This window comes from Botrytis cinerea, chromosome 4, assembly GCF_000143535.2.
Source record: "Botrytis cinerea B05.10 chromosome 4, complete sequence".
NCBI lineage: Eukaryota > Fungi > Ascomycota > Leotiomycetes > Helotiales > Sclerotiniaceae > Botrytis > Botrytis cinerea.
This window is the reverse complement of record NC_037313.1, coordinates 913112-926066: the sequence shown is the minus strand read 5'-3', so window position 1 is coordinate 926066 and position 12955 is coordinate 913112. Positions and strand designations below refer to the sequence as shown.

Here is a 12955-nt window from a genome sequence, read left to right as displayed (position 1 = left end):
AACATTCCCAATAATAAATCCCATCCATCTACAAACTGCAGACAGGTCCAACATTTTCCCAACCAAGGCTGAATAATCAAAACCTATTTTCAGAACTCATCTTCGCCCCCTCGCCCCTCGTGTAACATTCCATTCTCCGTCCCCGTAAGTATTTATACCTCATTGTGCATATCTGCATGCGCGCAAAGAAAAGTATCTCCATCGATGCATATACGCACGCATACCGATGGCGTGTACTCCTCCATTCACAAGGCTTGGTCACGAAGCAGGAATCGTAAAATTATGTTCGCAAAAAGGGGCAAATGCTATTAAAGTTTTCATCAGCCAAGCATTTGGCCCCTACGTGGATGGTCTAGAGTGGCCCGACCCGCAGGGAGAGGACGGGGGGAGTATTCATGTGCATGCATGTGTGTGTGCGTAATTAATTACTCAGCCCCTGCGGTAATTGATTAGTGTGGGAGGTGTGAAGTGTGCAGGTTGAACGAACTCTTTTTTTGAGGGGACGATGAACGGTTTTGACTGGTCTGGGTTGTGTGTGGTAAGTGGGTGAGTTAGCTGGCGACTAGCATGCTCAAAGTATAGTCCAGAGTACGGTACGGGAGTGTCCAAACAAGAGCGAGTGGAGAATCGGAGCAATTCCACACTAATTCCCCAATTGAGACGGGATTGCCAGAGTGAGTGTGTGAGGGAACGAGGGAAAGAGGAAGAGAAGGAGGGATGAATCATGAGTGAGGTGACTGACATGTTTGACATGTTCATGGCGGAAGAATCCTCGGAAATGGATTGGTGGCAGATGGTGAAAATGCAGGTCCTCTGGATGGAGTGGAGAGTGGCGTTCTTGGATCTTGGAGGCGTTTCAAGGTACGCCTATCAGAGATGAGATGTCGTGTATCGTGTATCGATACCCGTCGTCTGTCCTTTCTTTTCTTTTCTTGTGTGCAGATTCTGTAACGTCTTTGTAACACGACGTCAGGGGAGGAATCGCGGGATGTTATGATGATGATTATGGCCATGACAGATGGGTTTCGACGACAGAGTGTGTGAAGCAGAGCGTACAGAGTCCAGCATACAATATACAGAACATAGAACACAGAACACAGAGTGCCTGTCTGTGTCCTTCGCAGATCGACACTCACGTATCCCATCCCATCCCATGTCTTGACGACCGATGAAGATTCGACGCCAGCAGGGGAATCATATCCATCTCCATCTCCACCCCTATCCATATCCCGGGGCGTAATTACGGTCTGCTAAGCCCATAAGCTGACTCTTTCAAGGTCAGATATTCACGACCTTCGTGCCATTGACCATCAGCCATCAGCCATTAGCCATTAGCCATTAATCATTAATCATTAATCATTGACCCCCTCTCTCTCTCGCCCTTCCGTGCTCTCTCGATCTAATCTCTCAGGGGTTCAAAGCAAGCATTGCTGCACATTTCTTTTTTTAAATCCAACCTCAAACCTCCGAAATCTACCTTTTCATCCCAACACACACATTGGTCTGCCGTCAGACTCTCTCTCTTTTCCATCCTCAATACGGACGTCGTGCTTCATTCACTCGTCTCATCGGAAGGAATCTGGAATCGAAATCAAAACGAAGAACAGATCCAGTTTTCTTTTCACACTCCTTCCTCGACCATATCAAAATCCGTTTAATCTACAACCTTACATGACTCTCCCTCATTGACTAAGATCTTCTCCAGTTCTTTTCCAAGCTCCAAGATTTCATAACAGAGTCAAGAACCGGGTCAACTGACGAACCCGTTCACATATCGAGCCATATACTGCATATTAACCAGGTATTTTGGGTATACGAAGCAAAACTGATTCACTTTGTCAAGTCCGTTCACTCGTTCACACCTTACACTCGCATTAACGAATCTGGACCTCCCTTTACAAACTCCCTCTACCCACAATTTTTAATACCCACAACGGCATCCATACACGCTGCTCTCCAATCATTCTAGACTCCTATTTTGAGTCGACCCAACGTTCCAAGCCTTGAGGAATTTCCACAAAACCGACATCATGGCCGATGATTTTGGGGGTCATGACCCATTAACTTCATCAACTCTTCCTCACGACAATCCCAATCCAACTGTTATACATCCAAATCCTGAGAAAGTTACTCCTAGTAGACAAAGCACAATGAGGTCTAAGGGTGGATTCGACGTACATGCTAGTGGAGCGACGACTCCCAGTAGTTTCAATAGGGCAAGCAGACATGATTTAAATCTGGATGATTATTTTGTACGTTTCTATCCTTTTCCTTTCTCCCAGTCATATATATTCTACCTCTCCTCATCCAGTCCAAAAATTCCTTCCCAGAATGGAACCCAGATCTCAAGCCTTCATAAACCAACCTCTCAGTATGACTAACAATGTCTTCACCAATAGGTCGGACCAAGAAATATGGATGCGCATTCCAAACTTCCATATTTTATGCGCCTTCATGGATCCGTTATTCCTCGAATGATAGTACCTCTTTTCTGGATCGCATGTTGGTCTACTTTAATTACATGTATTTCTGAGTTTTCGGGTACGGAATTGGCTGTGAATACTCTACTTTTGACGGTTCTTGGTTTCGTCATTTCTTTGGCATTAAGTTTCAAGAGCACTACTGCTTATGAACGGTTGGTCTTCCTTATTCCTTTTACTCCCCTTCTGGATAGGTAGTTTGCGTCCAAAAAATCGAGCGCAGCGAGCTAATGGGGGTTTGGGGGCTTGCTCCCATATCTTACACCAATTTACCAGTCAATGTTAGACATTGAAAAGTCAAATTTCTCTAAAATGACGCTCCGCTGGCTCTCCGAGGGCCATTGCCATGGAGGCAGACCTAATTATTCAGAACATTATACATAGAGGCTTGACTAACAAAAACATAGTTATTCCGATGGACGTAAAGCATGGGCATCTCTCTCGGTCCAATCCCGCAACTTAGCTCGATTCATCTGGGTCAACATTCAAGAACGTGAAGGTGACATGGGAAAAGAAGATCTCCTCGCAAAAGTAACCGGTATCAACCTCATTCTCACCTTTGCTGTTGCTCTCAAGCATAAACTTCGTTTCGAACCATATGCCCATTATGCCGATATCTCCGCTTTGACCCATCATCTCAATACTTATGCTCAATCGGCCACTACTCCTGAAGCTCTTGTCGAGCAGAAGAGAACACCTTGGAAGCGTGCTGGTGAATACCTCGGTCTCAGTTTCGCCGCTAGCAACCCCCGAAAAGCCATCAAGAGATCCAGCAAACCCGTTGGAAATCTTCCCAATGAAATCCTCACCTACGTAAACTCCTACGTCGAAGGAACCATCCGCAACGGCACTCTCGATTCTCCCGTCGTCTTGGGTCAAATTCTCGGTTGCGTCAACGCCCTCACCGATTGTTCCGCTTCCGCAGAACGTGTTCTCCAAACTCCTCTCCCCATCGGTTACAACATTCTCATTTCCCAAATCGTCTACCTCTACGTCTACCTTCTCCCCTTCCAACTCTACGATTCTCTCAGATGGATTACCATCCCCGGAACCATCGCCGCAGCATATATCATCGTCGGTCTCATGGCCATCGGAAACGAACTCGAAAACCCCTTCGGAAACGACGTCAACGATCTCCCCCTCGATCACTACTGCGCTGAGCTTGCCCGTGACTTCGACATCCTCACATCCAGCAAAGCACCTTCCTGGGAAGAAATCATCTACGGAAGGAAAGAACGCGTGACGGAAGATACCGACGAAGAATTGATGCGCGAAAATAAAGTTCTCTGGCCACTCAGCAACTCCGGTGTCCGAATGTGGAGAAACAGAGATGAGAAGGAAATCCGCGACGCGTTGGCTGCGAAAGTCGTCGTGGCGGATAGGAAGAGTCGAGATGTGTTTACGAGTGCGGGAGAGGGAAGAGCAAGCACGGCAAGAGCGAGGAGTGGAAAGAGTGATTTGAGTGGTGATAGTGCGGAGAGCGCGGCTTAGTTGTCTGAAAGCTTGGTTGGATGACGGGAAAGACAGGAGTGGGTGTGAGCGAAAACGATGGATTGTAAAGATATACGGAATAGAAAAGCGCGGATGGGATGGGGTGGGGTGGGATGGCATAAATTGTTAGTGAGCAAGAAGAAGAAGAAAAAAAGAAAGAAAAAAAAAAGTAGATGAATGCAGTTAGGATGAGCGGATCGGAATATTGATATCATACCCCCTCTTATGACAATCAAAAGTCCATGATTGCTATGCGCGAAAGGCAGAAAATGGGTTGTTTGGATGTATACGTATGTTTGGATGTTTGGATTGGATGTATGTTGGGATGTGTGGAGCATTCATGGGCGTTTGTTTTTTTGGGAGGAGAATATTGGAGTTGATTAATGCATGGATTCATGGATTGGATGTAGTTTATTGTAGTTTATTCTCATATTATATTACTTTGATCTTACTTTGATTTTATTTTTATTTTTTTGAGGATGTGGATCTTGTGAGTGAAGATGTTTGGTTTTGATTTTGTTCCATGCTGTGGTTTGAGGGGATGGGCAGAAGGAGAAAGAGAGATGGAAGAGGGGAGAGGGGGGAAGGAGAGATGCAGAGGAGGGATTGGAAGTGGGATTTAGATATATATTTCCAGCTTGGGGATGGGATGTGAAAGAGTGGATGTTCGTGGATGGATATATATATAGAATAAATATACAATCAGGATCTGGGGGTGAGGACTTAAATGGTGATGGGTGATGGGATGCATGCATGGAATCGAAGATAATTTTCATATCTACATCCATCACATGTTGTTCTTGATAGCTAGTTTTGAGTGATTGATAATAGGGGTTTGTGAGCGGAGGCGGGGGGGGGGGTTGGGGGCACTGTATATATCAGCGAAATTCAGAGTGGCGAGAATATATGTGATAGATATACGTATTTATTGCATTACGTAGATATATCTTGCGGTTTCGTACAAGCAGAAGATAGAAGTGATTCCGGACGTCTGAGATGTGTCTTTCTCACTACGAGTGGATTGTAGATGATGTTTCCGGAAAGACAAAACGACAAAATTCTAGAATCGGGATGGGATTGGGAGGTTTTGGAAAATATATTGTGGTGTATTGTGTACGAGACGAGATATTGCACGTGTATGTTTTGTGGAAGTTCGTTGAAGGTTAGAGTGAGTGATGATGTATCATGGCTATTCGGCGATGCAAGTCTTAGGAGTGATAGGCTACCCAGGGTGAAATGATCGCGTGGTTTGTAATTGAGCATTCATGTGTATGTATGTAGAATGCACAGTAAAAGTAAGATACACGAATACAGGCACATCTGGTCTGGAGTGATGGATATGTGAAGGAATGGGATAGATAGATAGATGTGGATTCTGATATGAGTTGCAAACTTGGGAAGGCCCGATGAATACCTGGTAGATTCTATTGTAGAGGCGTGGAAGGCATGGTGTACGCATGTGGAATGCGAGAGGATCGTGTTGAATTTTTTGGGGGATGTTTTTATTGTAATTTGTGCGGTGGTTGGTGAGTATGTAGGGGGAGAAATATATAATAGGAGAACGATCTAATAGAAAAGCAAAACAGTGGGAGGACCATGTAGTAGAAGGATCATATGGCAGAGAAACCATATAACAGAAAACCCATATGACAGGAGGACCAGATAACAAAAGAGCTATATAACAAGAGAATCATATAACAAGAGGACTATACAACAAAAGATCCATATAATAAGAAAAATGTTATTGCATCTCTGAATCTGGAAAATGCTCAGCACAACTTAGTTTTCGCCTCAATTTTGCAAGATAATACAATATCTCTGTGGCTTGAGTGTTTGGTCTATAGATTAATCCAAATTTGACTAAAAGATCATCTGTTCCTAGAGTCATTGCACGCTAAACTTTGTCACCCCGGGTACCGAATCTAAGAGTCGCTACTCTTAATCTGCATTCATGATTCTAGGCTTGATACGGAGTCACTGCACTTGCTTCAACTGTGAATTTTAATGGCTGTGATAAATGAACCGCATGTTTAAGTCTAGATATCTCAGAACTATTGTTGTAGTTTAATCTCGAGTTAGACGACCCCTCGATTTACAGAACCATAACTGTACATAAATTCCCACCGAAGCTGGTCGATAGTATCGAACACATAACCAGACAACAGCTCTGATCATCCTTCAAACTTTTCAACACTACTCGAAAGTCAAATCTATCTCTCCAACCGGATATTCTTCTGCCAAAGTAATAAATTTATAGCCATGAATGTTTCCAAGGTCACAAATTCCCCCAAAAATGTTGGATCTCATGCCAAAGCGCCAGGTATCACTCCCGAGCTTCCAGATCCCAATACTCGTGTCCTTTATTCCACACTTACCTTCTATTGGAGATTTTGTCACATAAATTCTCAACAGGAGATTGACGAGTGGAGACGCAACATATTATGACACGCTAGGTCAATCAAGGGAAATATCCTTGAATTACCCAGCTTATCTAACCTAGAGGATGTTCTCAATTACAACATCCTCAAGCGCTTCCAAAAGTATTTTCTCCCCCAACGTGAACACTTTATGCGAACATTAGACCTTGGTAGAAAAGTAAAACCCAAATTTATATTCGACGTCAATCCATACTGTCTAGAAGATCTACCAGAGTTTATCGTCGAGGTGGGATTCAAAAGGTGGCGGCTGGACGAACATAGACAACCTATCTGGAAACTCTGCAGAAGTGCCTTTTTTGCACAAGACCCGTTAACATTTCCTCACTCACAATTTATCATCGTGTCCAGCGAACATGCTTTGGATGATCAAATCATACAACGACTTTATTGCGATAGATATAAACCCTTCTCTCCCAAGTTAAACGGCCAATACATAAAACAAAACAACAAAAGAACCATCGTAGCAATAGCAACTTCCGACTCACCTTTGTATGAGCCATTTGATCAAAGACTATCTGGAGAGAAATATGATCCTGATTATAGGGATCTATGCTGGGCACGAGTTTGGAAGTTGAAACGGGGACCGCCGGATCGCTCGTTGGCTAAACGAATTATGGATGCTGAGCGCCTGGCTCTGATTAAGGAGGCGAGATGTGGGCTTGACGTGCTATTTGCGACTAATGATTGATACGAGTCGGAACTTTGTTAGTAATCTAGAATAGATTGAATTAAGCATGGTTCTTCTTAATAAAGTTGATATTCAGTCATAGGTTTTTGAATCGAGTCTTGCAAAGTGAATTGTGTGACTTTGGAATGATACCACTGAACCACTCATATTTATTTATATTGATTTTGCCCCCTCATTTCATGAGTCTCTTCACTCCTTGGGATGTCTATATAGTTGTCATCCTTCTCAGCTTTTGTATCCAGCTTCTACAAATTTCAAAACGCATACATTGACAAAGATAGGTCTCATAAAATGATACCATTTCCTTCACAGAACAGAACCACATAGCATCGTCTCATCACTTATAATGGTAAGATATCCAAAACTTTCAAGGTAACGTCAGCAACATCAATTACGAACTCCTCTCGCTACATCGACTTCGCTCCTATTTCCAGTACCAGCAGTCGTCACTTGATAACTTACATTCAAAACCACCACGAAACCGTCAGAACCTCAGTCAACATGTCAGATAGATCTTCAAACAGGGTCAGAAACCCTGATCAATCCGCCCAAATCAAACTCCCCACATCAACGCCCAAACTCTCTGCGAGAGAACTTGGACTCTGGAAAGACTATTTCCAGCACCCTTCAGGCCCAAGATTACGCACTCCTTCAGTTCAGCTGGAACAGAAAACCGTCAATCACTCTCAGCTTCTAGAAGACTTCAAGAATTACTATATAAGCAACCAAGTTGAGATTACTGAGCACAATACCATACTCCATGTAATCCGTACCCACCATGGCATGTCAGTCAAATCCGAATATCACATAGTCGAATGTTTACATTTGTCAGCTACAACGATACCTGGTCTTCCTAAGGCTATTGTAGCACTATACCATGTCAAAACTCCAGAGAATGAGAAGCCTTACCTCGATCGTGCTCTTTTTGTCCAGGAGCTTTCTAAAACAGACTCTATAGCTTCTCCGGCAAGAGGACAGCGACCTAAAGCTCGTTTTCTATCCATAGCAGAGGATTTAGAAGAAGAAATTTCGTACCGCTTTTATGTGCCTGGTAGTCAGAACAGTGGTCCGTTATATGGACAGTATATCCAGGATGATGCGTTGGGTAGTGTAGATATTGAGCAACTCGATCAAGGAAGAGTTCTGTGCAAGTCTACTGCTGTGGTTTGGAGAAAGCGGGAACCTTTACAGCATCTGCGAAGGGAAGAATGGGAGCGTAATAATATCGCTCTAAGACGTGTCGTGGAGGAGAGGCGGCTTTATGTAAGATACCTTGAGTCTCACGAAAGTTCTGTGGCTATGAGACATCGGGGACGAGGATGATATTGGGAAAGAATCATATGCCAGCTTGGATTTTCGGTTCATTGTATATTAGATGACAAACGCGGGCTCAGCAATTTGAGTCATTTGAAGAAATATGCATAAAGTTTAGAGTTTGGAAAGTGCCAATTTATCTTGTACAATCAATATCCAGTACCCGAATGATGCTAGGAGGCAAACATTGGAGTAGTGTTAGCTAGTATTATGGTGGCTGATACGAGGGTAACTAATACTACACTAATGCGTATAAGAGGTGATACTGCTCACTGCTGTGCATATAAGAAGTGGTGTGTATTAATGATCATATACTGAAATACGACGGTCCAAACACTGAAACGCTTTGGATGACCAAGCAGCATTCCATGGCCTAGGAATAAGCAAAAAAAAAAAAAAAAAAAAAAAAAAAACAGGATGAAGAAAGTGATTAACAGAAACAGAAAGCATGGAACCAATTGTTATCATCTCATATTACACTCAACTCACTGTATGCCTTTTTGAGAGGTACAGACCATAGGGCTTGATGGAGGGTGGGTACTAATAGTGTCAAAAATAAGTAGAATTTGATGGTTTTTGGATGTGAAATGAGGGGTTTGATTGCATATCAAATATTCCAAATTTTGAAAAAAGTGATCTTCTTCAAATAAGACCAAAAGCTCTCTTTCATAGTATAATAATTGTATCATAGTGATTCTATGGCTGTGAGGCATGAGATATATCAAAATGTTCAATGAATTCTATTGAAGTTCGCTCTTATTAGCGCAATCAATATATTTGAAGGTAGTGATGTTTCTAAAGATTCAAATCAGGCTTGAGAAAAGGGGTATACACGTGCTAGACACGCGTGCTAGCTGATCAAGTATCAATATTTCTGTCTCCTACCAGTGGTATGCAATATTAGGTGATAACCCCAATATTTCCAGTGGTATGGCATTCAATATCACATATTTGAATACGTAGTACAGAATGGAATACGCATTTCTAGAGTGGAAAGCATAGAAAACACGCCGTACACTACTCCAATGACTGCTAGGAGGTCATCACTGATGCCATTTGAATAATAAGTAATTGATATTGTCGTCCCCTTGGGCGATGTTTCAAGGATTTCTCATGTTTTCGTGTCATCTTCGTCGTCTTTGAATATTTGATGAAATTATGCGAGCATGCAGGGCATATTCTCTCGAACTTTTCTGCTGCAAGAATGCTACTTAGGATTCATCATCGTCTCTACATCCAATTTCTTAGATTGTAAATATCTGAACACTCATGTATGAGACGAATACATCGTTAATCTTGACAAAACTACGCCAGAATGAACGATGAAGATCTATAGAAATGCTTGTTTTCATTGACTTCAAATAAAAGAGACATTTGATAAAATTGCCACCGGAGTCGTAGAACAATTCTATTGAATTTTTGAGCCGGTGAGGCGTGACAGTAGCTGAAGAATTACTTTGAAGCCATGCTCAAAAAGACTTACTCTAGATCTCCCTGTTCTACTAGAAAGATGTAAGGAATTCATTGATATTTCAGAGAGATAGCATCATGAACGAATAACTCCTGCAACTAGGTGGAGAGTTCAGCTCCAAAAGAAGTGAAATAATGGAAGAAGGTCGTGGATCTTATTAGTCATGAACTACCTAGGTAGCTCTTCCCTTCAGAATGCGTGAGTCGCTGCTTTAGCAATCATATCGCGCCCGGTCCATTTTTCATCTCTTTGCATCGAGTGTGCGCCTGATTCAGCATTTCATCACGTGCTTAGCTTAGTCCCTCAGCATTAAAGCAGCTCTAAATCGACCGAAGCGATTTCATTTCTATCAGTGAAGTGTATGTACTACATATTTATAAGAAGCTTTTTGATTCAGATATTTCATCAATCATGATCTCGCTCCTCACTTCTCACTCTTTAATCGTAGCTCTGTACTCGCTATCTATGTGATCAGGCAACTTTTTATTACGGTCTATGGTGCAGTATCATGGGCTGCCAATTACCATCACAGAGGAAAAGCAATTGGAACGTTCGGGACCGAAAACTTTACCTGGACGAAACGGAGATTTGGCATATCTTGTTGATCATCCTTCCATTTTGTTTCTGCGTTTCGTTCTGCTTTGAATTCTGGTTTCCATTTCGGTTTTTAAAGCTAGTCCCCGCTTCATATCATCGCCAACGGAATACCGGCTCGATCAGCCATCGTGTTATGCAAGATATCCATCATCATGTATAGCATGAGCCACGTATGGAGAATATCGATATTCTGATCTAATCCGATCACCCCGTTACCAGAACGACTCTTCATATGACATACATTTCACTCATGCATACGTCAACTCTCCTATTAAAAAAGTAATTTCGACAAGGGTAACACGTTTCATAAATTTTCCATCAGTGATTTCCCCCTGTTACCCCACTCAATGAAGCATATCAGCCACTTCCGCCCTTCTTCCACAACATATGCAATCCACAATCAGTTTAGCCGCCTGTAGTTTCCATCAAACATTCCTTAAATATCCCCGTCCGTCCCTAAACAGCCGAGCTTTCGTCGGAAATATATTGCAAATAAAGTGTAAATGCGCGTTTCTGGATATTGCACTGATCCTTAATGAGATGAACATCCATGGATTGGATGGACTGGAATTTTTCCATTTCTTATATATGATCAAATGATGATCATGATTTTACAAAGTTTTTGGAAAGGTTTGTCTGCTTTTGCTTTATATTTCTTTCTCCAACTTTCGTGCTGTTTGCGCGAAATTTCACATTCTCTTTTTCCCTACCTATCCTTTGCAAATCCAATAAGTATAAATATGGGTTTCATCAATGCAAAATCTTTGCCGCTGGCGGCTGGTCTTTTCATCTCAGCTACTTCGGCTGCAGACGTTGCATTATATGGTCAATGTGGAGGTTCGGGATTTTCAGGATCGACATCTTGTGTTTCGGGGGCGGTTTGTCAATCCCAAAATGCATTTTACTATCAATGTGTAGCAGGAGCTGCAACGGCAACGAGCGCAGTTGAGGTCGTCTCGAGTACTGCAGTTGCTCCTGTAACGACAGCTTTGGCCGTCTCAAGCTCAGCTCCGGTAGTATCCAGCTCGGCTTTACAAGTATCTTCGGCTACTACGAAGAAAAAGTGCTCTTCAACTACTTTTGCTACTTCGGTTGCTAGACAGTCTACTTCAGTGGCAAGCTCGTCTGCTCAGGCTGTTTCCTCTCAGATAAGCTCTGTAGTCGCAAGTTCCTCTTCTACTTCCAGCGCACCTCTCGTCACTACAACATTCGCAGCTCTCCCAACTGCCCTTTCTACATCCTCCGCTTTGTTTGCCTCGACTCAAGCTGCTGTTGTAGCCACCAGTTCTTCCAGCGCTGCAGTTGCCTCTACTGCAAGCTCATCCGCATCTTCCGGAACCAAATATCTTATGGTCTTGTAAGTTTCTCTAGAGCCAATTCCAAAAAAATGTAACTAACAAAGTTTTTTTTCTAGCGGTGATTCATACACCTCCGATGGATTCTACGGCGGAGCCACGCTCCCCTCCGCCGAAAACCCACTCGGTGTCGCCCTCCCCGGAACAACCACCGACGGCGGCCTAGGCTGGCTCGGAGTCGTCGCAACCGAACTCAACAGCTCCCTCGTTCTCGGCTACGATTACGCCGAATACGGCGCTACTACTGACAACAGCCTCGTCAACGGCGCCACCCACGATCTCATTGCCCAAGCCACCGAATTCGAGACCTACGCGGCACACAACGCGTCCACCGCACCATGGACCGAGGACAACACCATGGCCATCGTCTGGATGGGCATCAACGATGTAGGAAACTCGTACTGGGATGGATTTGTCACTCCATACGATGCCATCTTAGACGTCTATTTCGCACAGCTACAAAACCTATACGATGCGGGAATTCGCTACTTCACACTCTTCACCATTCCCCCCTTCGACCAAGCCCCCGTATTCGCAGAGCAAACAGCCCAAAACATGGACTACGTGCGCGGCAACATCAGCACCTACAACGCCGACCTGGTAACTCGCCTCGCGACCTTCGAGACCGCGAATAGCGGAGTCACCGGCACGATTTTCAACACGACGGAATCTTTCTACACCGTTTTGGATGACCCTACTACCTACGGCTCTCCAGATGCGACGTGCATGAATGCGGATGGGACTTCGTGCTTGTGGTATGATACGTATCATCCCGGTCAAGCGATCCAGAAGTTGGTTGCGGAGAACTTTGTCAAGGCGATGAGTGGAATTTTCTCGCTTTAATGGGCGTGCGAGATGCAGTGAGAGGAGGCGTGTATATATTATTCTGTTTTCGAAAATCTGGGCGGAGAGGAAGATGTAAATATTGTGGGGAATTGTGTGGAGTGAGGGAGTCTGGTTTCTGTCGGATTGGGAATAGCTTTCTCCCGTTCCTCTGTATGTATAGATAGGTCTGACTTTCAGTCTCTAGCTCCTTTATATGTAGATACATATTTATGAATCAATCTTGTATATAAGACTCATACATAGTCTTTCACACTTACCAAGGGGTGAGACCAGTG

General features: G+C 43.5%; 3 protein-coding genes across 3 annotated transcripts; all 3 read left to right on the top strand.

The window, feature by feature from the left end:
• The first annotated feature begins 397 nt into the window (after positions 1-397).
• BCIN_04g02540 (hypothetical protein) lies at positions 398-4367 on the top strand. The gene is made up of 3 exons (XM_001557212.2): positions 398-2252; positions 2400-2635; positions 2888-4367. The coding sequence occupies exons 1-3, from the start codon at positions 2031-2033 to the stop codon at positions 3969-3971; spliced, it is 1542 nt and encodes a 513-aa protein (XP_001557262.1). The 5' UTR covers positions 398-2030; the 3' UTR covers positions 3972-4367.
• A 3000-nt stretch (positions 4368-7367) lies between these two features.
• On the top strand, positions 7368-8598 carry BCIN_04g02530 (hypothetical protein). The gene has a single exon (XM_001557214.2). It carries the CDS (start codon positions 7599-7601, stop codon positions 8418-8420), a length of 822 nt encoding a protein of 273 aa, XP_001557264.1. The 5' UTR covers positions 7368-7598; the 3' UTR covers positions 8421-8598.
• Positions 8599-11086: 2488 nt separating this feature from the next.
• Positions 11087-12916, top strand: BCIN_04g02520 (hypothetical protein). The gene is made up of 2 exons (XM_001557215.2): positions 11087-11836; positions 11894-12916. The coding sequence occupies exons 1-2, from the start codon at positions 11220-11222 to the stop codon at positions 12675-12677; spliced, it is 1401 nt and encodes a 466-aa protein (XP_001557265.2). The 5' UTR covers positions 11087-11219; the 3' UTR covers positions 12678-12916.
• Positions 12917-12955: the final 39 nt, after the last annotated feature.

Coding starts and splice junctions, on each gene's coding strand:
- BCIN_04g02540 (XM_001557212.2), top strand. CDS start 2,031: ATGGCCGATGATTTTGGGGGTCATGACCCATTAACTTCATCAACTCTT. Junction 2,253..2,399: donor TAAATCTGGATGATTATTTT/GTACGTTTCTAT, acceptor CTTCACCAATAG/GTCGGACCAAGAAATATGGA. Junction 2,636..2,887: donor AGCACTACTGCTTATGAACG/GTTGGTCTTCCT, acceptor ACAAAAACATAG/TTATTCCGATGGACGTAAAG.
- BCIN_04g02530 (XM_001557214.2), top strand. CDS start 7,599: ATGTCAGATAGATCTTCAAACAGGGTCAGAAACCCTGATCAATCCGCC.
- BCIN_04g02520 (XM_001557215.2), top strand. CDS start 11,220: ATGGGTTTCATCAATGCAAAATCTTTGCCGCTGGCGGCTGGTCTTTTC. Junction 11,837..11,893: donor ACCAAATATCTTATGGTCTT/GTAAGTTTCTCT, acceptor TTTTTTTTCTAG/CGGTGATTCATACACCTCCG.